Here is a 27,455-nt window from a genome sequence, read left to right as displayed (position 1 = left end):
TGTCTTATCACCTTTTAAGTGTATTTAAAATAAGTGACTTAGGCTTTTGATCAAATGGGAAAAATTCTTCTTAATGTCCTTTAATTAATGAGCTTAAAAGAGATCATTGTCTCTTAAGAAGTGCTAAAGGAATACACCAGGATTACTTAGGCAAGTGATTCCATCCTCACCATGTTGAGTTGTTTTCTTGGCAGTGGCTGCAATGCTTGGAATAAAACCCCACATTTTGGGTGGGTTATTTGGTAGCAGAGTAGTCGTTTTGCTCACTTAAGAAGAATGCAGGCAATAGCTAATTGCTATTCTCATGTGTTTGCTAATGACAAACAAATAGCCCATCAGAATTTAGAATTCATTCCTTTTTAGTTTTGTCATTTCTTTTGCAGTATTTTCAAGCAAGGTTGTAGTTGTCACTAGGCACGTTTTTGTGCAGGGCTTTATTTTTTTCACAAGGGTCCTATCATTTCTGCATGCTTGTGGTTGCCATTGGGGAAAAAAAATCCACCTTTGAAATATAATTTGGATTTTATTCTTTTATGAAATTAAGGAATCTATGTGGATTCTTTAATTTGCTCAAAATAAATGTACATATTTTAAAATGTGAAAAGCATAGTCTAAACATGTCTTGTAGAATGACGCAACTGGTTAGATGTAAATGCATGAATTAGTGGACGAGTTTAAAGATGTAACATTTTGTTTGTGGGTCTGGGGAGGAAAAAATCAAAGTTTCTAAGCCATATTAACCATGCATATCTCAATTTTTCAGAGGATGGCCAGTATTTTCTAAAGGTCCTCATACCTAGTTATGCTGCTGGATCTATAATTGGGAAGGGAGGACAGACAATTGTTCAGTTGCAGAAAGAGACTGGGGCCACCATCAAGCTGTCTAAATCCAAAGATTTTTACCCAGGTAGGTGCAAAAATTAGCCAATTCTTTATTTTTAACCCCAAGGAATGTATGTACGTGTCACTGTGTTTCATATATTGACCACTAAGCTTCCAAGGCAGCTGGAAGCATTATTTCTCAGAAAAGTACGTTACAAAGTGCAACAGTGAATATAATTTTCTGTCTGTCTTGGTGTATGGAATGGACTGGGCACTAACTGCTTGAAATATGTTTAAAGATGTTTACAATGTTTCTGCAAAATAATATTTTCCTTAACATTTTGATTGCTTTGGTTTTTAGTTTAAAAAAAATAATAAAATCTAGCTTTAAGGAACCAACTTGACAGCTGGCGTAAAAGTAATTGTTCGTTTGAAGTTTCCAGACATTGTAATGACAATTAAGCTAGAATGAGTAAAAATGAGAGGCTGCCTCTTAAAGAATGGGCCATTTACTTTAAATCCATTATGTACCTTCTTTCTGCTTCACTGCTTTGTTCACTGGCTCTGGAGTGAAGTAAAGAGGACAAGTGCTGCTCTTTAGATATTCTTTATGTTTATCATGATGGTGAAAGAAAACTCTATTATAAAAGTGAAATACTTTGGATAAATAAAGGAATAAGTATTTTATATCAACTATATTAATGCACAAGCAAAGTTTTAATATTTGCATATAATAATAATAAAAAAATTTACCTGATTTATCATTTCTCCTCTATAAGATTTCTGAAGTGGGAGTCTTACATAATGATACATAAGATTTTAGCTTCTGCAGTTGAATAATTTTATTTTTTTTCATAAAGATGAACAAATTAGCATTCTGTAATTGTAGTACTTTGTTCTAGAGGACTTTTTAAAAACATGCAAAATAACATAGTGAACGCTTTTTTGGTGTTTTTGTTATTTGGAAGTATAACTGGTGATTTGGAATTGAGTTGACTAGTTGTTACCAACTTTTTTTCTGTTGGAAGAATAAGAGGTGCTTTGCATTTGATCTTGTTTAACAAGATGACTGGATTCTACGAAATAGTGAAGGCAGTTGGTACGGATGTAAACAGAACACTAACATTGGAGCATTTAGCTTTCCTGTACTCTAACTTTAGTGTCAGGCAGAAGTGGATAATTTTTTATTAATGGAGAGATTGTGGTCCATTTACAATGATGATTTTTGATGTGGAAATTTTAATGCACCTGTTGTACATCTCCTTAATGAATGTAGTTTATAATACTTAAATGTCAGAGGTTAAAGTGATGCACGAGATTTATTTTTTTTCCCCTGTTGAAAGAGACAGTTTAGGAACGGATGCTTGTTGTCTTTGAGGCTTTTTTTTTTTTAAATTTTTCACTTTTCTTTAAAAAGTTAGAAAAAATGATCCTTTTTTTTTTAAAAGGTATGTTAGAATGGAAAAAAATCAAAGTAGAATTGTGAAAACTCTTGGAAGAAATAAAAGCATTCAAAAGAGCCTGATTGCAGAATTAATAACATAATCTGGGTAAAGAGCCGCAATAGTAAATTAAATTCACTGTCAATAGATGAAAATGAAATAGATTTTCTGCATTATACATGAGGTGGTATCAGATATGCAAGGATGTTGCAGTAAATTGGTGTTTATGAAGAATATTCCAAATACCAAATTACAAGCCTTTTCATTTTACTACAGTTTATTTACACTCACTTGGAAAAGATGCTCCAAAGATTAGATCTTTTGTTCAGTGCTCTAGCAGAGTTCTTCTGTTTCCTGATTAAATCAGAATTACATATTTTTTTGTGTAGCAAATTGTACAGATACAGCAGTAGTAGCAGAAGAACCTTTGAAAAAAAAAAATTTCAAGCTAGAATGACATGAGTAAAAACGCTTGTGACATTAACACATTCTCTCTTAAAGTCAGTAGTAATAATATAAATAACTAGGCCAGGGAGGCTCAAGCAGTTTCACTGTAACAGGTGCAAATGAAGTTCCAGTTTGACTTTGTACAATCTGCTTTGAATTTGCAGCCACTTTGTGTTGTATACAAAATCAGTGTTCTAAGGAAGTTGGCGGCAGATACCTGCTAAAGCATGGAACAGGGATGAGAAATGGATTCCGTCGTGGCTAGCTCTCGTTAGTCTTTCTGTTTGCATTTGACCACCAGCCCATGGAATTTTCGGAGGTCCTGGCATTCCCTGAGCTGATGACTTTTGGGTTTCTTCCAGGCTCTCATGTTCATATAGCACTGGGGAATACAAACCTTGTGAAATAGCTAATGTAAAGATACAGTTTATTTTTCTTGCAGAGTTTCTTAAGCAATCATTCTACTTTTCCAATAGTAGTTACTTTGTCGGTACCTCTCATGCTTGTGCCTATAAATGTGTTTAATGTATGTTTTGCTATGGAATGTTCTCTCACCGAAGCTTCTGTAAAACTTTCCTTATTTCCGAAAAGTTTTAGCACAGTCTTGAGTAAGTTGCTGTTTGGAAAGGAGGAAGCTGGTTTTAATACAGAAGTCATGAGTAGTTCCTGTCATCTAATAGTGTTCTTTTTTTTTCCTCTGTGATATAGGACTTCAATATGCAGACTGATTTCTGTTGGAATTATTTTTGTGCATCAAAAGGTGACATAATTACTGAAGAATTATATGGCAGCTCTAATTACAAGAAATTGAAGGAAAATACAGCTTTGCACTGAACATTTTAGTTTGCAAAATAGGAAGCAGTATATAAATACATAACGGTCCACTACAGTCTTATTTTCTGAGTACACAATTTGTTGTTCTCTTTTCAGGTTACCAGCTGACTTTTACTAATTGTCTGGACTTCTGCAGTTTGACTTTGGTTATCGTGCTTAGATTATGCCTGATTCTTTTCTGTTTGGGCTTGTCCCTCTAGATTAGTGGAAATTAAATTAAAATGGCAAAATATGCCCTACTTTTAAACTAAATGGTGCTCATACTTTCTGCAGAGAAGTGCAGAGTGTATATTGACTAGTAGGTTCTGGTCCAAAATTTAAATACAGATGTAGCCATGCTACTTTAATATTAATGAAATGAACTTCATAAAGAAAGTGGCTATTCTGTGAAGCTATTTTAATGTATAGTTTTGAGTGATATAAAAGAGTATTTCTGTTGTATCAAGCTCTTACTGTCTTATCTTTTTCTCCATTCTGAATTATAGTGAGCACTGGACCGAAAACTACTCTGGACACATGTATTTTTTCCATTGCGAATGCTGGCGCGCACTCTCGCTTGCTTTCTTTCTCATGCAGTCTTGCTTTCTCTCTGTGCTCCTGCCCCAGTCTCTCACATACACACACATGCACGCACACACGCATAAAATTGTTACATCGCATCATGTTGTTTATCTTGCAACAGGATCTTGCCTGGTCTGAACTTGGTGCTTGAGTGAATTTGAGCTCGGTCAGTGTTTTTCAATTTATTGGAATATGAAGTCATATGTGTACTGAAATTAGATCATATTAAGAGCAGAGATTAATAAAACCATAATTAAATGGGGCTAAGGTTTTACTGCTTTTAACAATAGATTAGCTGTGTTGTTTTTATAGCAGATTTCTAATCGGTAGTGATCTGAATGTTTGGAGAATGCAAAAGGTGGGAGTTTCCTCCCCTGCCTTGTGTAGAGAGTGTATGAAGTGTTGTGTGGCTATGTTATGTTTTTACCAAGTGACTTTTATTTGAGATATTTTGTGTTTGAATATCAGATTTTTTCAAATATTCATGTATTATGGGAGACAGTCTAGCTTATTTTTGTCTAAGTGACCTTTTGAAAAGCCTTTGACTCTTAAAAACCTTTCAAGCACATTGAATGTGTAAGTAACACAACTTTACAGGAATTTATAATTAATAAGTTCACTTTCTAGCTTCATTACTCCTATTAAGGGGAAGGTACAATAAATCAAGCTTGATTCACCTTTATTATTTCCTTTATGTAATAAAGGAATTGCCATGTTAATTCATAACTTTTAAAAATAACCTAAGGTCTAGTAGGGAAAGTAATCTGTTTTAAAAATCAACACTTGAAATAGTCTTGAGGTGAAATACTGCTTTTCAGCTGTGGAAGAGCAAAAAGAGTAATGGAGTTAGAAGAAGGAATGGTGTTAGTTGTTAGCTGTCTTGTCAGGATTTCTTGAAGTTGGTTTGTCATACATCAGTAAATGAATCTCACTTTTATTCTTGCTACTTCTGATTTTCTCTAAAGTGTTAACATCAGCTAATCAGAGACATCGTAAATCTAGATCTAAAATTTTCAGATTCTATTGTAAACATTTACTTGTATGAGTAATTGGGGATAATGGGACTGAGGAAATGACTGAATAGTGATTAGAGATTTCAGAGGTGGGATCTAGAGCTGTGTAGGTTTGTAAAGTAAATCACAGGAATCACTGATCTTTCTACTAGTTAAAATAAAAAACAGAAAAAAAAACCAACCCAAAAAAAAACCCCAAACAACCAAAACCAAACCAAAAAAACCCCTACCAACCACCAAAACCCCCCAAGTGTTGATTGCCAGCTGTTCAGAGAGATAATTCTCAGTTGGACAGTTGTCTGTTGCCTGGTTACTGGATCAGAATAAAAAAAAGTTAGCTTGTTAGCCAGCGGATCTTTAGTATTTTACATTTAAAAGGAAGCTGAAACTGAATATGTGACTTGGTATGATCTTGAGATTGTAACATATCTAACTCATCCCGCACACTATTGCTTAGCAGCTTCGCTTTTGGTAGGCTTAGAGAATTTTTGAGTAGAAGTTTAAGCAGAAATTTTTCACTGTGTTGTTGTTTGTTTTTTTTTTTTTTCTCTAGATGTAGGGACTTATTCATGTTAATGAGTGAATGAACTTTGACGTAGTAAATGGCTTTGGTTTGCAAGAGAGTGCTATGTCTTTTTCTTGTATAAGAAAAGTTTAAATCAACATGATACATTTGAAATGGTTAGTCTATAATAAATGATACAGACTAACTATACACCTGGTTGGCAAGATAAAGAACAAAGTAAGGACAGCAGTTATCACAGGGGAATGCCATATTTAATAATTTTCAGGTTTTTTCTTTTGATTGTTGTTGACTAGTTTTCAATATAATTGAAAACCAAATGATTCTCAGTAGATTAGATAGCTTGTGTAGGTGAAGGTGCTTCTAGTAACAGTATTGGTTTTTGATAAAGTTGAGATTTCTGTGAAGCTGAGATTTCTGTGAATAGTTATTCATTAAGATTATCTATTTTCTGGACTCCTGCATTCCAGGGGGAAAAAAACCAACCCAAAGCCTAAGAAAAGTAGCTAAAGTTGGAATGCACTGAAAATTTTACATTTTCCTCTTTTAAAAAGTTTAAAATTTCCATACAATACTTCTGTGGTATTTTGCAGATAGATCAAAGTTTTAATGGATGTTTGTCAGAACATAGGTCTTGGAGCTAATATTTAAATAATATATACAAGGAATATCTGATTTTCTTAATTGTTTTCCTCTTCTCCCTTGTGCAGTAAAAGAAACATATTCTCACTTTTTTTAATGGGTACAACTTATAACAAGCAATACCTTTTTCAAGGTGATCTTATTCGTTCTTTATTTAATTGCATTACCTTAGATATTATCCTCAGTAGTTGACCACAGAATTCATTTTGTTAGTGATCAGTATGTTTTTAGCCAGGGGAGAAAACCTTGGATTTAGTGAATTTGTCAGACTGACTTTTAGGAATGCAGCATAAAGAGATTTGGGAGGAGGGCTTGTGCCTGATTGCTGTCTCATTTCCATCTTTGGACACAGCTCTAGCATAAAGTTAAGAAACATCTGTAAAGATTTGACTGGCAAACATCTCTCTTGGACTCATTGTTGCATCCTGTAACAGGTGCAGTCAGCTTTGCAGTCCATCTTAAAAAGAGGTTAGTTTGTTTTCTAACATTTATCAGTAGGCCAGTGGGAGTTAATGACTTGGAGAGGAGTATGGTAGTTGTCAGTTGTCCAGTCTTGGAATGCTGCAGGTAATTGGGCTGGACTGGTGAGAGCTGTGGCAGTGTGCTTCTCACGTTGCACTGCAGCTGCTGTTGATCTTAATTAATCTGACCCTCAGAGGCTGCAGTGTCATGGTATAAAACGCAATACATACTAGAAATGGAAAGGCTGCTTTTTCGACTGTTATTGATGGTCATGTTTCTAGGTAGGCCTTTGGTTTTCTAATTGGATTTGTTTAACACTAGCATAAAATTCTTAATATACTTCAATCTAAAACTGTAATACATTTTTCCTGTTTATCAAATATATCTGTGGAGTAATGAAGTTCATAAACATGTTTTTGAAATGTCACTGTTATAATGGACCTAACAAAAATATTTGTGTTTGTTCTGACAACAAATACAATTGTTTGTAAATTAAAAGTATTGTTTGTATCTGGTATGAATTTCTAGTGTACTGTAGCATGCTCTACAGTGGGGCATGCTTAGTGCTTGCACTGGCTAGCTCAGCGTTGTGGTTATTCTAAGGATTTCTAGTAATATGGGAACATGTAAAATTGGAATTTGTTATTTGGCAGTTGGAGTAAATGAGTGTGCTGTGCATGTGTGAGACAATTTACTGTAGATGCACTACTGTTCTTCCTGACTGCATGACACGGCTTAAGGAAACTATCAGGTTCCTTGTATTCACACTGGTATTCAGGGCCATTCTGTCTTTCCATCCCCCAAAGGAAATATCAAACCACGATGTAGTCTAGAGATTTTTTAAAAGTTATGTTACAGATTTGTGAGGTTCTATTCCATCCTATTTTTGTTTTGATTTCAGGGGTATCTGCATACCAATTTGTGTTTATTCATAGCATTGTAAGGGTTAACTACATTGCTTGTATCTTAATTTAAAAACAGAGACTGTCAGGATACTCTGTTTTAAATTTCCCCTATATTTAATACACATATTATATATTTTAATACATAATAAAATGACAGCTATCTAAATTCCCATCCCCCCCATATAGACTTGTTTTCACTTTAATGTATTTGATAATTAGTTATGTTTGAATCTGATTGGGGTTTACTTAATATTAAACATGCTGTTCTTGATTATAGCCAAGCATTAAAATTTATTTGAGAGTACTTAACTGGTCTGATTAAGATGTTAGTTTAAGGCAGTATTTGGAAACATGTCTATGGAAGTCAGCTCCCAACTGTACAATGCTAACATGCCTTTGTAACTTTTGAATATGTATTCATCACTCTTTGCTTGAGCTAGTTATGAGCAAAACTGTTGTACATTGCTCTTCTTGACTTTTGAATTGCAATAAATTTTGTGTAAGGTTTAAATGTTCTGCTTAATTGATGGACAAAATTAAGCCTCTGTTATGAACGGCCAGAGAACATAGGTTGACATATATAGTAGCTGATGCAAATAACTAGTTATGTGAACAGATAGTACTTGAAAGAATAGTGTATTAGGAACCAGGTTTAAAGTCATATGTTGGTGATACGAATGATCTGGGGTCAGATCCCTTGTAAGTGAGGAAGAGATACCCTTGTCAACATATGTATATGAAAGTGATTATGTAACGTTAGGTTTGTTGGATATAAAGAAGCATGAATTTCAGACAAAATTTCGTATTTGCCTGGTCTTGTAGGTTTTGATTGTGAAAAGACTAAACATCTGTTTTTCATCATTGATCTCTCACTGCATCCTGCAGGGCCTGTCATCTCAGCATTGACAGGATCAGATGAAAAATACAATCGATGTGTTGACATTTTTTTGAGAATCACTCAGGTAAGATTACTTGTTATACAGAACTACAGTGAAATTCATGGCTGCTGCTAATGTTTCACCAGTTGGAGCCTTTGCATTCTCAATCATTAATTAAATTAGATACTGAGGTTCTCTGCATGTTCCCTTGTTTCTATTTTAAAAGCACTTTTTGTGCCTTGCTCAGTGCCATTTAACTCTCTCGTAATTTCCCACATAAAGAGCTTCACACATTTGTACTATTTTCCCCCACTTCATAGAGTGGCACCTGTTTGCTTGAATCAAGAACCATAGTGCACACCTCCAAAGCTCTTGGAAGATTTGTATGTACATGTATTTTATTTTATTTTCAAGTAGTGACTTCAGTTCTTTTTAGATTCTTCATTGACAATATGGGGAAGAAAATTCTTTGTAGAGAACTAAATAATCGGTCAGCAGCAGTTTATCATCTTTCTAGTGTGTTTGAAACTCTGATTTTCAAACTGTATGTGAAAAATCAGAAATATTTGACCGAACATAAAACTGTGGAGTCTTTCTCTTTATAACATAAATTATTGAAAATACGTGACGGCATGCACTGGAAAAGTAGGCAATGGCACATGTCCATTCAGTTGGCTTCATTGAACATCCAGTGTGCTTATGGTATTAAAACTCTATCAGGTAGTATTCCCAAAGACTTGGCTATGGGGGAGGGGGAAGAAAAGACCGGTTGGGCTATATGCCGAGTTGGAGCTTGTTCTAGCTGAGGTTTACATTTTGTCTCTCTCTGTAATCTGGTGTTAGGAAACGCCAGAGTGTAGGTAGGGTAGTGTATAGTAGTAGTAGCAGCAGCAGCAGCAATTTAGGTGCTGCAGCAGATACTGTTTTGCCAGCAGTATTGAGCTAGTTATAGAATATTTATGTTTTATTGTAATCTGGCAGCCTACCAACAGTTTTCCTGAGGAACACCAAATAAAAAAAAAAAAAAAGAGAAGGGAAATAGGTGACTTTTTAGCAGTTTGTTGACCTGGATTTGAAGAAAACTTCTGTGGAACAAGAGAGGCTCTTCCGGCATCTGTCTGTGCTGATTTTCAAGGTCTGCAATGGAACGCTGCTACTGGATGCCTTAAAGCTTTATAAAAATGATTTGTTGTGATGAGAAGTGTTAGACATAGAACATGTATGGGGTTTGTTTTCTGTCTTGCATGTGTGTGCACACTTCATTCTTTGTATGTCTTCTTGTTGTATTAGATGAACACTTGGCAGCTCTGTCAAAGTAAAAATTGGTTTCCACAGGAGCTCCTTATGTCACTTCCTAGCTTTGGAGTCTTTGACTGTGCAGTACAGCACACCTAAGTCTGCCAGTTTTTGTTGAGATTACTCTTCCCCACAAGCAGCGTATCATTTCTAGCATAGTGAAATGCTCAACACCCCACCCCCACCCCCCCAAAGGAAATGTTAACTTTACAAAGGTTTTTTTTCAGGGATATAAGTTTTTGTGGTTTTGTTTAGGTTGGTAATGCCAAGTGCTCATCTAGTATTTGCACTGCTTTTAACAATAATAAAATACATACTTTATAATTTTATAACCTGTCTAGTTCTGTATGGATTTACATCTTGTTGTTTATTTGATCCCAAATAGCCAGAAAAAAGATGGGACAATTTTGTATGATGAGCTGGTAAACTCTTAGGCTTGAACAGGAAAGACCCTCTGTAAAAAGGAAGTTACCTTGTGTAGCCAGTAGGTCTTTGTTTTACTTGAGTTCATAATGAGTTCTTTCCCTGAGTAAGTAGTATTTAGAAGGAAACAAATGGTTGCTCAGGTAGCCAGATTTTAAATCAGTTAAGTTGTAAAAACCACTATTTTAAAGTGTAGAAATCCATATGTAATTACTAGCCTCAGAGCTTTAGCCTTGCATGTTCTTGAGAAAATCCATGAAAATGGGCAGCTATATTTGTCCTTTAGGCCTTCTGTACCTTTCAAAGAACAAACCCCCCTCAGTTTATGCAAATGTTTCATAACCTTCTAGTCTTAGAGACATAGAATGGATAGTGGTAGCAAGGTTAGTGTTTGAATTAAATAAAATATTTGTACCTAGTTAATTTTAACTTTTATGTGTTTATAAATGGTGCTTTGTTGATTAGTAACTAATTACTATCTTGTTTCTGTATTTTCTTTTCCAGTGGCTCATGTTTTTGATAGTACTTACTGTTTAAAAGAATGTGGGTTTTGATGTTCAGAAATAGTTCAGTTCTGTCCTTCGCACTTTGTTAGCATATCATTTCCTGATTTGGAGGGTGCAGAAATGAGGAAAGCAAAAAATTTAGTCATCCATACTTAGAAGTATCTTGATTTTTCTGTTCTTCAACACACATGCATATGCTCAGAATGATGAAAAATAAACTAGTTTATTGACTTTTTGTACTTGTTTTGATGGAATAACTATTAATATGGCACATAAATGACTACCATACTTTCAGTGCTGACTAGTCCAGGGATTTGTTAAGTTTCATCGTGTGCAAAGTTCTTTTTGTGTGGTCTTTTTTATGTAAAGAGGTCTCTGCTTGTAAATCTTGGCAGCCTTGTATTGGCTGTCTAAAGATAATTGATTTTTCTTTTTTTCATTATTTATTTATCTTTAAGTATTTGGCTTTTTACTAGAATGGCCAGTTCCGATTTGGGTGCCTTATTTCTCCCAATACAAATTTTCAGAAGCGATGACAATAATTTACTAAGGGTTGCGGTATTTCAACTGAAACTAAAAATGAATGACCTATTCCTAAAACTTTACATATAGTTAAATGGGCTCCTAAAATAATGCAGGGATTTTTTTCTGTGAAACTTTATTGCACAAGAGGTCAGAATAGGTGATTGTAATGCTCTTGGTAGTTGTAAGCATGAAGGTGTCTTAGTTTGGATGAGTTTTTCTTGTCAAAGCTTCTATGAAGGCAAAACCAAGAAAGCATGCCGGGGTTTTAGTGTAAATTAGTGTATATTAGTAGCGCTGTTTTTCTGTGATGGGGTTTTCATATGGTAAAATATGCTTGCTTGGGAGGTACAGATAAGATGATGATGGCTATCTGATACTCAAGTCAAGTGTGCTTAAACTGAAAGTATTTCAAGAACTAATACAAATTTCATATTTGTAGTATGACCTACTGCAGTAAGTCTAGCAAGAGGTGTAATGTTGCAATGCTAATTTAGAGGAAAAAGTGGTGTTGGTAATCTACTGAATCGTAATGCAATTGGCAATGTTGGCAAACCAATGAAGAATGCTGACATATTTTATGTGAAGTGATCCCAGTTTATAAAGAAACAGGTATGTGAATTGTAGTGTGGATTCAGATCCATAGATATTCCAGAATCCTTGTAGGTAAGTGTCTATGTAGATGGAAAGACCAAGTTACCTTAGGACATTTGAGTAAATGTTATCTCTGCATTGAATCATTTTTAAAGTTTTGCTCTGCTTTAAGCAGGTTCCATTGTGTTAATCCCTTTAGAGTGCAGCAGTTTTCACATAGTATTTAAATGCTGGATTCTAAGGGGATTGTCACCTCTCCATTTTTTTTCCCTTGCTCAAGAGCAAAAGATGGTTTTCATATTGGATTTCTGTATAGATTTTTTTTTTTTTTTTCTGGGTAGAAATAGTTTACTGGTGTGATCTGCTTAAGATGTGGGATGTCCCTTATGTTTGCTACCTCCTGTGGGGGAAGCTGAGGTATCTTACTGGACAGACCATTTTACAAATGCTGAAGATCGTTAGAAAGATATATTTCATTCAAAAAGTATTATATGTATGCTGCTTATTTGGGGATAAAGCTAGTGATTCAGTCTCCACAAGTATTTAATTTCCATTTTTAATCTTCAAGTTATTTTTTTAAAGCTACAAGTTTTCCTTCTACAAACCTTTAAATTCTGAATCTCAGAGTAGTAGTTCAGCATGTTCTAAGCACTGGAAAATTTGTAGTTTATTTCATAAGCAGTTTAACATGAATCTTCTTTTTCACTTCCACTTTTATACTTGTGTCCAGAAGCTAAATTTTCCTAGTAAAATACAGCCATCATTCAGTATGAATTCAGGTTTTGTGGTAAGTAAAACCTTTAGATGAGGGTGAAGATTTTTTTTGGAAGCAATCAAAGCCTGATGAATTCTTTTCCATTCATTGTGTTGCTTGAGATCAAATACTCTACTGAAATTGAGCATTTCTTAAAAGTTGTCCAAACTCTTTCTATATGCAGTGAGAGGCAGTTCTTCCATGTTTCCACTGCTGATGTTCTATAACTTTCAGAAAAAAAAGAATACAAATTGTTTTTCTTGTCTCTTAAGCATAAGGGCTGAAACTGAGAATTTCTTTCCTGTTTGCAACTGCCTCCCAGGAAAGTGAGTGGAGACACTCCTGCGCAGGCAGTAAAATGACCAGCAGTTTCTGTATACAAACGTTAAATTCAGGTAAGTACTGAATTTCTGCAAGGTGGAATATGCATCCAGTTTACGTAGTCCCATATTGATGTGTTTTCACATAGGGATAGATGAATAGCAGTGTATATTTTAAAAATATAATCTGTATATGGTTCCAATTTAGGTCTTTTGGCAAAAGACTTCTTGCTAAGGGCTTTCCTTTTTCTAGCAAAGGGAGTGGGTTTTTTGTCTGCTGCTTGTCTATGGTTGCTAACATTTACGGCTGCCTTTTGTTCTTATCATTTTTTAGTCTTGCAAGCAATTGTAATTGAACTTTTCTCAGCTGGATAGAGCTGTTTGAATCTGAATTTGGAGATGTCTTTCTTCCTACATTCAATTTTAATATAGTCAAGTAAATTATGAATACGGGAATAATGCATGTGCTTTGGTGAGGATCATGTAGGATACCTTTTCAGTTACAAACAGATGTTTATCAAAAATAGGTATATAATAGAGATTATCAGTATGAATTCGCTAAATATACATACTCTTCCATTTCAGATAAGAGTTTTATAGCATTTTCTTTTAGTTCATGGTTTCTTTGCAAGAAAAATTGTATTGTTTTAAAAGTTCCTTTCAGTTTTTAATGCAGAAATGCAACTCTTTACTAATGCCAAAAGCAGGACAAATGGTAAATACTTAGTGTATATAATCAATAATGTTTTCTAATTGTCTTATTCTGTGGCTTTGTTTAAAAATGTGACTGTATTTTCTGATATTAAAATAATAATTCTGCATCTTTATATATAGACTGGCTTTTTAATATATCTGTAAAGCTGTTTAGTAATTCTGTGTAGGAAAATACTGACTTTATGTTAATGTATGCCAGTCTTGCTAAAAGGTCCATTTTAAAAGAGAAGCGTTAGATCTAATCCAGATTCAGTTACAAATCCTCTTCAAGCTAAACATTTTCTGGAATCAGTTTCCATTTGCAAATGATTGATCTTGTTACAAGCATTACTTTTTTTTTTTGTTGTTCAACATATATTTTTGAAAGCTGGAACTAAAAATTTATGAAAAAGCATGGAACTGACTAAATTATCAAAAATCATCTAAATTAGTCAGAAGGATTCTGTAATTAAGGTTCTAATCTGAAATGCTAAAAGGCACAGGTAAACTTTCTAAAAATAAGGTTAAGGTATTGGCATTTTGACTTAATAGTAATCATGAAGTCAAATTGTCCTATTTTTGTTTAATATTACATAAATTGTTTTGGCTCATCTTCTAGAAGGATGGTTTGGACTTTTTATCAGGGAGGAGACTGATGAAGTATGTATGGAAGAAATTGAATATATACACCATTCTGCTTTTCAGCAAGGAAAAAAGTTGGAATATTTTGGATTTTTCTATATTCTGGATAATCCAGTTGTTTACACAAGTCTTTATTTTTTAAAAATCCTGCCCAAATTTTTTTATTGGAAATGGAAATGTAAAAAAAATGGCTTGTTTCAGTATTCGAATTCTAATGCCTTTCAAATTACTTTAGCAAAAAATTAAACATTACTTTTGCATGTGTTTAATTTTGAGCTTAATAGAAGTTTTCTGTAAAGGTAATTGGAGATTCAATGACTTGATGCTCATTTAAAAACAAATGGGAAAAATGAGGAGGCACTTAATTAAACTCTTGTGTGTTTGTGTTTGTAATGTAATCTGTGTTTTTAGGTTAAGAGAGTATGTTCAAGTATATCTTGATATGGTCTGCTTTCTGCTGAGATAAATTATCAGAAATACTACCTCCAATTTGTAAGAACTGGGGGAGACAGTGGAGAATGCAGTTGATGAGTGACATATCTTTACCCTTACTTTGTACTCCTGAACAAGAACCAAAAGTATTTGGAATGGCTGCTACATACTTATTTGGCTACTAAGGTGTTAACTGTTTGTTTCCATTCACATTTTTATTTTATTTTGTAAAAATACATGGTCCTGTTTGAGTTGCAAAAGGAGAGATTAAGATTATGTAATGTTTTATGGTAATTATGTGTGAGCTCTTTGCTTATTTACGCAAAGAAACATTAAAAATAAAATCCCTCTGAACAGCTGAAGTGACACCAAGCACCAGCTGGGGAATCTGAAATCAGATATTTTAGGGCATGATTTGTATTGAACTGCAATTAGAATGTATGATTCTGCAATAGCGATTGTTCTGAGTGAGGTCAAATTGCACATGAAGAAGGAACACAAGTGAGGTCTGTCTTCACTGCAACTGATGTCTGCACACGTGCTGTTTCACAGTATTTTTTAATCACATGCAAAACTGGGAGAATGACTAACTTGATTGTTTTATTTGTCCATTGTCGGTTAAGACTTAGTGTGTCAATAGGTGAATTAAAGACTTGAAAAATAAAAATTGAAAATACTATCTTTCAAAAACTTATTCTTACTACTAAAATACATTTTGCACCTTAACATTTTACTAATAAGAAAGCTAAAAGCATTACTAAAACAGTAGAGAGAATTGTTCTAATGTATTTTCTCTCTCTCATTTTTTTTTTTCACATGTAGTGTTCTGCATGTTAAAAATACAGTTACAGTATTGACCTACTGGTATTATAAAAGATAGCATTTTCTGTTTTCAGATAAAATGGTGCATTTTGACACATTGTTTAAAAACTAGAACAGCTCTGCATATGAAAACACAAACTGTGATAATTAGATAGATATGCCATATGTGGTAGTTTAAGTTGGCATATATCTCAAATGGCATGTTTAATGTACTGTATTACTGGAATTAGTAATTTTACAGTTGAAAGCTGTTAATTCTGTTATACTGACTCCCTCTCATGAACCTGTAGGTAATGATGGCAGACCTTTATTCTTTGCAGAGCCCTGCTTCTGATAACTTAAAATGTAGTTATAAGCTTCTGTGTTTTAGTGGAATCTTTGACTATAGTGTGTTCCCCATATTTTAGGCATTTCTAACTACTTCAGAATTCTAAGACTTTTAAAAAATAATGATACATTTAGTGTTGAGGGATGGTCAGGCTGCTGAAATAAAATGTCTCTAATGAGCACAAAAGAAAGGTCTGGTTTTTTCCATATAAACTGTATTCTCAGTGCAGAACTTCTCTCACTTTTTAAGTTAAGGCAAAAAAACCTTAACCACTTGAGAATTAATAGTGGTTTAAAATCCTCACACTGGCCTTTCCACACTGTGTAGCTAGGTAGCAATCAATGGTCACACATGTCAACTGTCAAGGGAGGAAAGCAAGAATTCTGAGTACAACTGGGTATGGCTTGGGTGGAGTTAAATTTGTTTTCATAGCAATTTGTATGGTGCTAGGTTTTATATTTGTAGCTAAAAAAGTGTTGACAACACACTCATGTTTTAATTGTTGCTGAACGGTGTTTGCACAGTGGCAGGGCCTTCTCTGTTTCTGACTCTGCCCACCCTTCCAGCAAGTAGATTGGGTGTGCACAAGTTGTGAGGGACACAACCAGACAGATAACCTGAACTGACTAAAGCTGTTCCATGCCATATAATATCTAGCAAAAAAATGAAGAGGAGGGGTTTTTTTAGGTTGTGTTTTGCTCAGACAGTAGCTGGACCACTGTCTACCCATGGGAGGTGATGAGTGATTGCCTTGTCACTTATTTTGTTTTTTTTTTTCTTCTTTTTATTGACTTATAAAGCCATTTTTAGTTTGACCAATGAGTTTCCTTGCTTTTGCTCTTCCTATTTTCTTCCTCCTTCCTTCTGGGTGGGGGTGGGCAGTGTGTGAGCAGCTGTATGGGTTTAGCAGCTAGCCAGGGTGCGTCTACCACAGGGATTATTAACCTTTTTGATTTGTACATATTTTGCCTTTCTAAAAGTTGGGGGGACGGTACACACACACGACCCAAAACCTCACTCAGTTTTGTCTTGGTATACTGGCAGACACTTCTGAGTTACAGAAATTAATTGAATTTACAGCTCTGCTGGTTAGGTCCTCATCAGTGTTCCCTTACATAGGTCATTCTTGGGACATTTCTAGGTTGAGAATTCAAAAGGAACATGGTATAGAAGGCAACTGAGAGATTTTTCAGGAGGCTAATTCAAATGAATTGATAGAAAGCAGGTGTCGAAAGGACCTCATGGATTAGGAGATCCAGTTCTCTGCTGTCCTTCCAGAAAAACCCATAAAAAAATCACATAATCATAGCCCTTCTAAGGCCTTCCATCTGCCCCAAAATTGAGGTGACAGTTCCAGTCTCCTCCACAAGAGAAAAGCCCTGAAGCATCTTTACTCACTGAAAAGATGTCCTAAATGAAATAGGATGAAGATGACAAAGGAAAATATTCCCTATGAGCTTGATGTCCGTTTGTACGAGAGCATTCAAACAGACTGGTGGGAAGGTAAAACTTTTATAACAAGGTAAAGGGGCCATTTCTTCTTCCTTTATAAGATAAATGTAATTTAGTTAATGAAAAAAACTTCTATCCTTTTTTGACAGAACTATTAATGGGACATCATACTCATACAGTCATGCTATTTGGTCATTAAGTCAAATTCCATCTTACTGCAGGTGGCTATAATTCATAGCCCCAGTCTATGGAAGCACTTTTTAAGACAAATAGGAACTTCTGAAATTATATGATTTCATTAACACTGGGATTTGCTGCTCACTCAGTAGCCTTTATTCCTGAAAGTATGCATGATTCCTTTCATAATATAGTGTCACATAAATATCTGTTCAAGTTCATAAGGTAATAATGTTTGAGTAGAAAATTAGTTTGTTTGGTATTGAAAAGTGCTGGAATTAAACATGGCATTCTAGACAGATCAGTATTACCTTTAAACCAACCATACTTTCTGCTGATTTGCATGAGACTGTGGCTATATTTTAATTTATGTTCTGTATACGCCTCAGCCATTTTCAGGATGGATTTCCCTTTATGTTTTTTTTTCCATAATAAAAAGTTGCATATGCAAAATGCAACCATTTTTTTCTGCCCTCCCCAAGCCTAAACTGAAAGAATGAAATTTCAAAGTCAAGTAGCTGAAAGCCTTCAGATGTTTAATTTCCTGTTGATAATTGTATCTCTGTTGTACATGGAAAGGCTGTGGAAACTGGTATATAATCTTGTAACTAGATGCTAAGACAGTTGTGTGTGAACAGATTGGTGAGGAAGAGAGGAGTGTTTAACTAGATGGGGTGTTTAAAGAGCCTTGTCTTGTTCAGCTCTTTTACAGTCATTGATTGTAGCTACTCTGTAACCTCTTCAAGATTGCTTCTATGGCACCTACTATTACTGCGGCTTTGGCAACATGGATGGGGGACGGGATGGGGGATGGTTTCAGACTTATTTCAGTGTTTTTGCAAAGGCAGGCAGGAAATCAAAGTGGCTTTTTTTTCAACTCTTAAAATTCTGCCCAGTTTGAAAATCTTTTCATGGGATGAAATAGCTGCTTCTCTGTCTCGGTGAGTTTTAAAATCAGGCTTTGAGTACTATCCAGAGTAGTTATAAAAAGGGACAGAACTTGTTACATTGCGATGGCTGTTGCATGTCTGTTCAAATGTAATAATTTGAATTGACCTAATGTATATATGTGCCCACGTTTATGCACTGTGGTGCTATGTTAGATGCATCTTACCTTTTTCTTCCAGAGTTCTGTTAGGACTTCGTCATTTCAGTATACTTTGCCTTTTCTTCACAGTGGCTATCTTTTTGTGTGACCCACTCTGAAATTCAGTTTGTCTGAGTTACCAATTTATGATGATTTCCAGAAAAGGTACAAGAAAATTGAACTGGAAAGACAATGCAGTTTCAAATGCAAGCAGTGATCAGCTGTTTGATCTCTAAAATCCTTGGCTAAAGACTTGACAAAAGTTACTGGTTTCTAGATCTTAAGAAATTCTGTGCAATCTCATGGAGTTTTATGAAAGGAGAAATGGAAAATAGAGAGGTTTTTTGATTGCTCTAGGCCCATGATGAATATTGTTTCATTAAGCCTGAGGACTGCGGAAAGTTTTAGTTGTTTAAACTGCTTTAGTATGTTAGCTATAAGATTTTTTTTTTTTTTTAATAAAAGACATTTTTGGTTTTGATGTAGCTTTTGGTAACAATACTTTTTTGTAGAGGTCAGTAACTTTTTTAAAACTGTTTTACTTACCTTAGGAGCTGTAGTTTTTATCAGTCTGTAAATTTCTGTGTAGTTGGAGAGAAGCAAAAGTTATCTTAAAGAGTAACATCAGTTGTTGTCTGGGTAATAGAGGAATTTTATAATCTGTTCTCAGATTGTGTTGCACAGTTTCACTTTGTAATTGAGGGTCCGTTAAGTCTAGATACTTTAGTGCATAACAGAAAGTTTGACAGTTTAAAATTCTTACAAATTTTGTGTAAGTAGTAGTGCTAAGACCATTTTTAGTTGGAAGTATTTTGCAGTTTAAGGTTCCCTCACAATATGTGCAAAGTGAGATGGAGTATGATTTAGATTGCTTGCCAACAACCTGAGTCCTGCTTTTTCCTAAAGAAGATTAATTTTTCTTGACTAAGCACTTAGGAACACTATAGGATTCCCGTATTCTGTCTCTTGTAAAAATGCAAAACAAATATATGTCCTTTCTCCAAAGAATTTACCATCCCCAGTTATTGTTTATGAGGTGAGAACAGTTTTGGAATTAACTTCATGTAAGAATGTGATGTGTATGCTTTATGTGTACACTGCATATATGTGTGGTATGACATTGGATGAAAATTTATAAACATGAAATGGCATTGCTATAGATACATTTTTCTAAATTACAGTTTACAGAATTAGTTTGATAAATTATCATGAAAATTTGTGTCTTGGACTGAATCACAAAAAGTTAGTGGCAGTTTTGTCTCTTTTGAAGAACCTACAAAATAAATAAAAACTTTCCAGTTAGTATGTATATGTGCAGCAGATGTTTTTAACACTTCATGTTAATTTTTAGTTTTTAATCAACAATCAGGATAAGTAATTACTAAGATGGAGGAGTTGTTTTGTGACTGTCACTTAATCTTGCCTGAATTTAGAAGCTTTTTTAGTGATAGAAAATATTTTAAAACATGTAGACATAAAGCTCATAACTACTTTTTTGTATTGATGTCGGGAAGGAACTGAATGTGGAGTCTTCTTCTTTATAAGTTTTCCTAGAAATCTTACCAAAATAATACTCTCTATTTATCCTTTCTTTCATCCATTCTTTATTCTTTGTCATTCCATAGTATAATGCAACAATCAACATTTTACTTTGTAGAATAAAGCTGTTCTCAAAGTTGAGAACTTTACCACATTGAAAGTGTTGGGCATCTTATGCTCTTATTTTCTTGCTTGTACTTCTCTGTATACTTGTTTGGTGTTTTTTGAATGTTATTTTCTATGCAAGTGCTAAACACAGTTGATGTTTTAAAAGTAAGCTGATTCCCAGTTGTGTCCTAAAACGAGTTGTGGTGCTTTTTGGGATTGTGATACTACATTTCTTATGCCTTCCTCTACCCTTCTCCCATCTCTCCTGTTAGGTTTGAAGGACTTTTCATCTATCTCTGAAAAAATTAGATGCAATTACAGGTAGAGAATGGTTCTAAATTTAAAATTGAAAAGCATCCATTTTAAAAGCAATTGTACATTTTGTGCAGTTGGTCATGAAGAACTATTTACGAGTAGGGAGAAGGTTATACAAATAGAGGAAAAAACTACATCATTTAGGTCAGAACGTGAAGAACCACAGTTATTTAGACCCCAAATATTCAAGTAGGCTAGAAATGATATGTTGCAAATCTGTTTCTTGGAGGATCTTTAAGGTTATATTAAAAAGAAAAAGTTTGCAGATGCAGTGGATTAATTTTATTCCAAAATTAAACTTTACCTTTGGTTCTTACTAATAATGTCTCAGTAACAAAGGAGGAACCAGGACTACCTTTTTTACTGTGTACATAGGAAAATAGCCTTTGGAAAGTTAAGGCAAAACAGTTGTAGAAAACAGTTCAGCAAATTTGCATGTTGTGAGTAAAAAAATTACTTTCATGAAAATATTGAAGGACTTGGTTCCTAGTTAGAAGAGCAGTGGTAGATTATTTACTTGCCCTAAGTATTCTCTTCATGTTCACATTCTACCAGAAGGAATGCCATTTGTCTACAATATTGAGGTGCTTATGCTGCTGTATGAGTATTGTATTTGGTTTGTATTATTTTTCTCTATTACTGGTTTATGAGCCAGCTTTGAGCTCAGTGGTAGAAGTTACTGTTTTCTTTCATTTTTATGTGGTAGATTTGAACAATTATAATTTAAATTTGGTCATCTATCATATTCAGGATGTTTGTAAATTTAAGACTTATTTCAAACATTATTGGTGTAAATTTGATGTGACTCAAACCCAGAATATTAGCTGTAAGAATTCTTATGTTGCAGTGGAGGAACATTTATCAGTACCTACTACTTATCTAATATTTTTTTAATATCCCATATTCTGATTTACATAACTTGATGCAAATGCATACTGTAAGGCTAAAATAGGAGTTATTAATAAAAAAACCTGCAAACAACATTAAAAAGGACATGTCCTAAAACCTACATGCATTTTGTGTAATACTTCAAAATGATTGGGCCTCACCTATCTCGGCTATTTTTTGAGAGGTTTACCTAATTTGTTTTAAAGTAACTGAGAAAAGGAAGAGTTGGATGAACATTCCTGCTAATCAATTCTGCAATATTCCTGTTTATACACATTTTTATTCCCAATAGTACTATATTTAGGACAAAAATGTGATAGCTTATGCTGTTCTAAGTGAAGCAGCACTGAATCTTAAGGATTATAATGAGCTAAATGCGATTTAGAGTTAAAAAATTTGAATAATACAAACAAAGAGAATATCAGTATGTACAACTTGATACAAGGTGTACTCACATAATGTATATTGGCTGAAACATATTCTTTAAAACAGAATTTCATGTACTGAAGTGAAACCCGGTGAAAAAACTGTTGTATTTTAGGGAAATACAAAGTGGACAATAATAGTTTTTATCGTATTCATTATTCTAACTTTGATACTATCCATTGAGGCTTATTGTGGTCATTATCCTTGGTGGAACTAGTGGAAATAAGTAGAGCGATCTTTCACTCATAAATTACATCCTTATAGCTCATTTCAGATATTTTGGTGTGATTAAAAAAAAAAAAAAAAGAGGAAATAAAGGAAAAATCCCTCGTGTGTGTGTATATATATATATATAAAAAATATATAAAAAGTATTTCTATCTATACCATCTTAGTGAGTCTTAGCAAGAAGAAAAAGATGAGCTTTATACCAAGGTTGGAAAGTGAATTTGTCAGAAGTATTATTGCTAGAGATTAATCAAATGTAATGGTTAGCTTGAAAACAGGACTCATCTTAAAACTAATAAAATTCTTAGGTAGCTGTGGAAAGACATAAACAAAACCTGATTTTATGAGACTCAAAGGCATTGCTGAAATATTTACCCTATCTTAGCAATGTGTTGTAAAATGCTGGAGTATGTTGAATTTCCTTTTTGTTTTTGTTTTTTTTTTTAGGTGTCTTTTTAAGTAAGTAGAGATGCTATATTTGAAATTTTTGCAGTTGATTATTTGTTGTTACAGGTAAAGCATCTTGAGTTATTTTCCAGTATGTCAAATCTTATGCATTTAAAGTTATTCCCTTTTAAAGGTGTTTTGTATAAAGCATAATTCTATATGGCTGCTCTAGAAGTCTGCTTTCGAGATTTTTTTAGGGGTATCCTGGTGGTTGTTCCCTGTAAAGGAAACTAGTACAACAGGTTAAAGCAAAAGAATTTCCAAAAATTCATATCTCATGGGTCTAGAAAATCCCAGGCACTTTAAATTTTGTACTTAGAAAGTAGATCTCCTGAACAGGTTGTGAACTTCCATAAAAAATTTGAATGCAATTAAAAAAATAGTTAGCAAAATCATATTCTAGATTCCGTACTGCCAAGATTTCTCACTTAAATTATGTAGAAAAAGAATTTAAAAGAACACACTGCATGGATGTATTAACAACTGTGTTCTAGCATACTGTAGTGTTTGTAGCCCCCTGCTTCTTAATATAGCTTTGTGTTAATATAAACTCAACAGGTCTATTATTTCTGTTGATGATTCAAAGGTATTAATAAATTTGCCTTGCTCAAATAACAAAATTGGAAATGTTAGAGGTGACTTTTCCTGACAACAGTGAATTTACTTGAAGTGTGGGATTAAAAATTAAGGGTTTTTTTTAAATAAGACAGGAATATAAAACATTTTCCTCCTTATCAGGTATTTATTGAAGCTTCCAGTAATTTATTGTTGTGTAATGTGTTTTAATAGGCAATAAGTACCTTTAGGGCAGTGGGAGGATTTCTTGGCTCCAGAAGGCCTGTCCTCAGGCTTTCCTTCTTTCCACCCTCTTTTTCACTTTCCATTTCGTAGAAAATTTGGATGTGGATGAGAAGGAACCATATTCCAAATAATTTCTCCCTGAGATGATTGTGGAAGATCAGGAAGGTAGTAGCTGTATGCAGAGTGCGCCTGCTTTATGTAAGAAACACGCTGTTATGTGAACTGGGGAACACTGGGAAGGTACACTGAGGAAAGCACTTTCTGTAATGACTTTGTTTCTTTTTTCATTTCAGAATAGTATATTTGATCCACTGTGGTGCTCTTTTCATTCTTAATTTCAATACAAACATTTAAGACAAGAACACTGGAAATCAGAAAAAGTGTCAAGACAGTGAGTGTTCTGCATAAAATCTAATGGTGGTCCAATTATGGCTGAAGATATAAAATATCTTCTAATAGGTATATTAGTGAAACAGATGATTAACTGTACAGGCTCATTTCTTGTGTTGTTGAAGTAGGGAAGAATAACCATTTGCTTCACACCTGTCTTACTCTTCTTGAATGAAGGCAGTTATCAGTGTTTGAAATCAATGTTACTAGTAGACTGAAAGGAGAGAACATGGATCAAGAACATGCATCAAGCACATGGATGCAACATCTTTGTGTTTGAACACTGACCTTGATTAAATGGGAAAGAGGAGAGTATTTGCTGTTACTTTTCTGGTAGTCATATCCAGAAAGGTTTCAAATGAACTGACAGAATTGTACATGTTAGTTGTTTGAAATCTCACTATTTCCTTAGTGTTTTCCTTCTTAGATTTTGCTGCTTGAGAATTGTGTGGAGTCTAATTCTCAGTTTTGTGGTGATTCTGTTTGAGATTTTGTGCTCAGTGTGGTGCTGGATTCAAAAAACAGATATCAATCTGGTGTCTGTAAAGCAGCGAATACCTACTTTACTTCTGACTTTATATCTTTGTGAAGTATCAGAGCTGGAATCTTGTTCATCTGCTTCTAGCTCATGTTTTTGGCAATGGCTAAACAAGTGTTTACAGATAGGATGAAAAGAAAGTCACCTTATAATGAGAGTGAAAGATGATACAATATTTTGATAGGCCAAAGGATGATATATGTGCCTTTGTATCTAAGTACACACACCCATGTATGTGTATATATGTATTTAAAAAAAAAATCCGTAATATCCATCCTGAAATACATGACAACTTAAAGACCATTTTGGCACCAGTAAAACAATGGTCACTTCTTTTAACAAAAACATAAATAAACCCCCAAATAAATCCAAATACAATTCAGAAGAGCCCTATTTTCTATAATTATATATTTTGAAATGCCTAATATATTTTCTCAATTTCAAGAGTTGGTCCAAAAGAACCCCAGTGAGATTGCATGAAGTACATTGTCTGTTACATGCAGCACTTCCTTTCCTGCTGATAGTAAAGCATATAAATGATCTGACTAATAAGTTCTGAATTTTTTTTTTCTTGAAACAGAGACAATTTAAAAAATATTTGCATTACATTATTACTTTTGCTATACAAGACAAAACCAAATCTTTGTTCCAAGCAAAAGAAAGTTGAAGTACATGATACTATTCCTTTTGTTACCACTTTTGTTTTAGGTATCTATATCTCAAACTAGATTCAGAAGTTAACACTATAAAGTCTTTGCTTTGTTTATTTTAATACGATTGGGATTGTTTTTAGTGATGTGTAATCTCACTAACTAAAAATGTTAGTGTGTCTTGACTGAATTCACATCTGATACTTCATTAATTTTTGGTTTTGAAAGATTTTTTTTCTATAACATTTAATGGAGGTAATAGCCTCTTATTTGGTTTTGTGTTGTAGTGTTTGTTTTGTAGTAATTGTCACTGCCTTTGTCTTACCTTGTAACTGTCTTGTGTTTATTTCTGATAAAACAGTCCAGATGGGTGAGAATGATGTAGTGAGAGGAAATGGGACGCTGTTGCTATTGTACATATGTGAGAGGTTGGCTTTTGTATTGTCACTTTTAAAATTTTAGTTTCTGCTATGGAGGAAAGGTACTATTAGAAGTGAAGAAAAAGTGCAGAATAATAATTCATAAGTGATTTTTTTGGTGGTATTTACTTATTGACTTGTAAGTCATTAATGATTATGCATACTTACTGAATGTGTAGTTGAGTTAATATCTTGTTTTATTAGCATTGTGCTATTATTTGCTCCTAATTTAAGAAAGCATGCATGGAATCAGGTGTTACTGATTGCTTGTGACTTTCTTCTGATTGTCACAGAAGTGTTCATAAATATAAGTAAATAATTACTTTAGCATCCTCAGGTGTAAGGTGTGCTGTTGTCCCTAGTTTTTTTGGGGGGAGGAGGAAATGACTGGAGAACCATAGCTGAATTTTGTATAAACATTTGATATTCAGTTTGAACTTCCACAGAATTATTTTTGTCAGGATATCTACAATTTTTTTTTTAGTTCCATATATTGCTCATGGATGGTTACCATTGTGTTTGCTTGACTTGCTGCTTGCCAGTTAAATTCCTCTTGTTTAAAACTGGACATTTATAAATAGTGCCCAAAGTGATCATCTGTGAAAAGTTAGGCTGAACTGAATTTGTTAGCAGTATATTGCAGTGTTCTCAGGCACTTAGTTTTTCGAAGTTAATATTAATTTCTGAGTGAGGATTTCTGTGATTGTGAGGAAACTCTTCAGTGTCCCCTAACCCACCAAAGTTAGCCACTTGCTTACCAGTGTTCTTCACTAAATCCGATTATGTTGTCTAATTCTTCCATTTTGAAATTAAGTTGTATACAACTTGAGTTGGCTCTTATGTTTTGGTAGCTATCACAACACCAGGTCAGATTTACCAGGAAAAACATTTGAAAGTTATGCCAAACATTTAAAAATGTGAACTAAGGTACCTAGTCATGCTCTAAAACCAGAGAGCCTTAGTTAGGCCAGCATGTAGGAGTTGTGGGAACAGAGAATATTGGCTTCTTTGGGTAATTTTTTTTTTTTTTTTTTAATTCCTGATCTTGACTAATTTCAGTAGTTCAGAGGATTCTAATTTAACTACATATGATTTTGGAGGTGGGGGTGGTGGGGAGGGCTGGTGAAAGCATACCTCTCACACTTGTATGAGATTTTCTAGAGGAGCATTTCAAACATACTTAACATGAGGAAACAATCTAATTTTTCTTAGTTGTATTGGAAGTCACTGATTCACTTGCTGAAACTTGGAAGAAGTAGAAAACCAACCAACTGAAGGCAGAGATCCAAAAAAATCATTTGGATAAGCTATGCTTTGGCAAACTGAAAACTAAGTGAAGACAGAGGCAGTATTATTTATAAATCATATGAAGTGTTAGGCAATCTTAATTACAAATGAAAAACATAAATATTATTGTTAATTTTTAGTCAAATGATCAAGTAATTTGTAGAAAACTTGATGATTCTAGGAATTTGGAGAATAATCACTTTGGTTTTGTAGTGTTTTTTTCAGAAACCAAAGAACCCTACTGCTTCTAAATTCACTAGATTTTATTCTGATTCTTCAAATTAAATTGAAAACAAATTAAAGCTTTTTCTTCCCTGAAAGCGGGTTTTATTTGTTTTGTTTGGGGTTTTTTTTGTGCAGAGAAGTGCCACACTGAGTTTCTTCCACATTGTTGTGATGTGACAAACAAATCTGGCTGATGTGTGAAAAAAATTTCTTATGCTAGGGGGACTATCTTTAAGAACAGATGTAAAAGGGTTGTGGTAGTTGTGGCTTCCTGAGATTACAGGGATATGGACTTGTTTGCATGCATTTGGTTTTCTTTTAAAATTTAAATCTACCACTAACTATAATGTACAGTTTCCTAGGGAAATCACATTTAATATGTGGCTTAAAATGTGTTTTCTGTAAATACTTGTGGTTTTAAGTTATCTCTATTTTTGGTTAACTGGATATGTTCATTTATTCAATAGCAGTCTTTTGGAACCACAAAAATGAAAACCTTTTAGCTTAGGGTTTCTTGATTTTTATCCCCCCCGCCCCCGATTTGTATAATGCAATTCTTATTTTACTATGCCCTTAAAATAGAAGGGGATCTTTTGAGCAGCATAATTTATTCAGGAG

General features: G+C 34.0%; 1 protein-coding gene and 1 long non-coding RNA gene across 4 annotated transcripts in view; both read left to right on the top strand.

Moving 5' to 3' along the window:
- Positions 1 to 27,455, top strand: part of NOVA1 (NOVA alternative splicing regulator 1) — a 154,901-nt gene that overhangs the window by 1,755 nt on the left and 125,691 nt on the right. For all 3 annotated transcript variants that reach the window (XM_074909822.1, XM_074909821.1, XM_074909820.1), the window contains one exon: positions 764 to 907. In XM_074909822.1, the coding sequence (XP_074765923.1) occupies positions 764 to 907 (144 nt within the window). The remainder of the gene's footprint in view (positions 1 to 763; positions 908 to 27,455) is intronic.
- LOC141962144 (uncharacterized) overlaps positions 4,106 to 27,455 on the top strand; it is a 41,268-nt gene continuing 17,918 nt past the window's right edge. The window contains exons 1-2 of the long non-coding RNA XR_012633874.1: positions 4,106 to 4,272; positions 8,537 to 8,613. This is a non-coding gene — a long non-coding RNA (uncharacterized LOC141962144). The remainder of the gene's footprint in view (positions 4,273 to 8,536; positions 8,614 to 27,455) is intronic.

The sequence above is a fragment of the Athene noctua genome, chromosome 6 (genome assembly GCF_965140245.1).
Source record: "Athene noctua chromosome 6, bAthNoc1.hap1.1, whole genome shotgun sequence".
NCBI lineage: Eukaryota > Metazoa > Chordata > Aves > Strigiformes > Strigidae > Athene > Athene noctua.
This window is presented reverse-complemented; position numbering and strand designations above follow the sequence as displayed.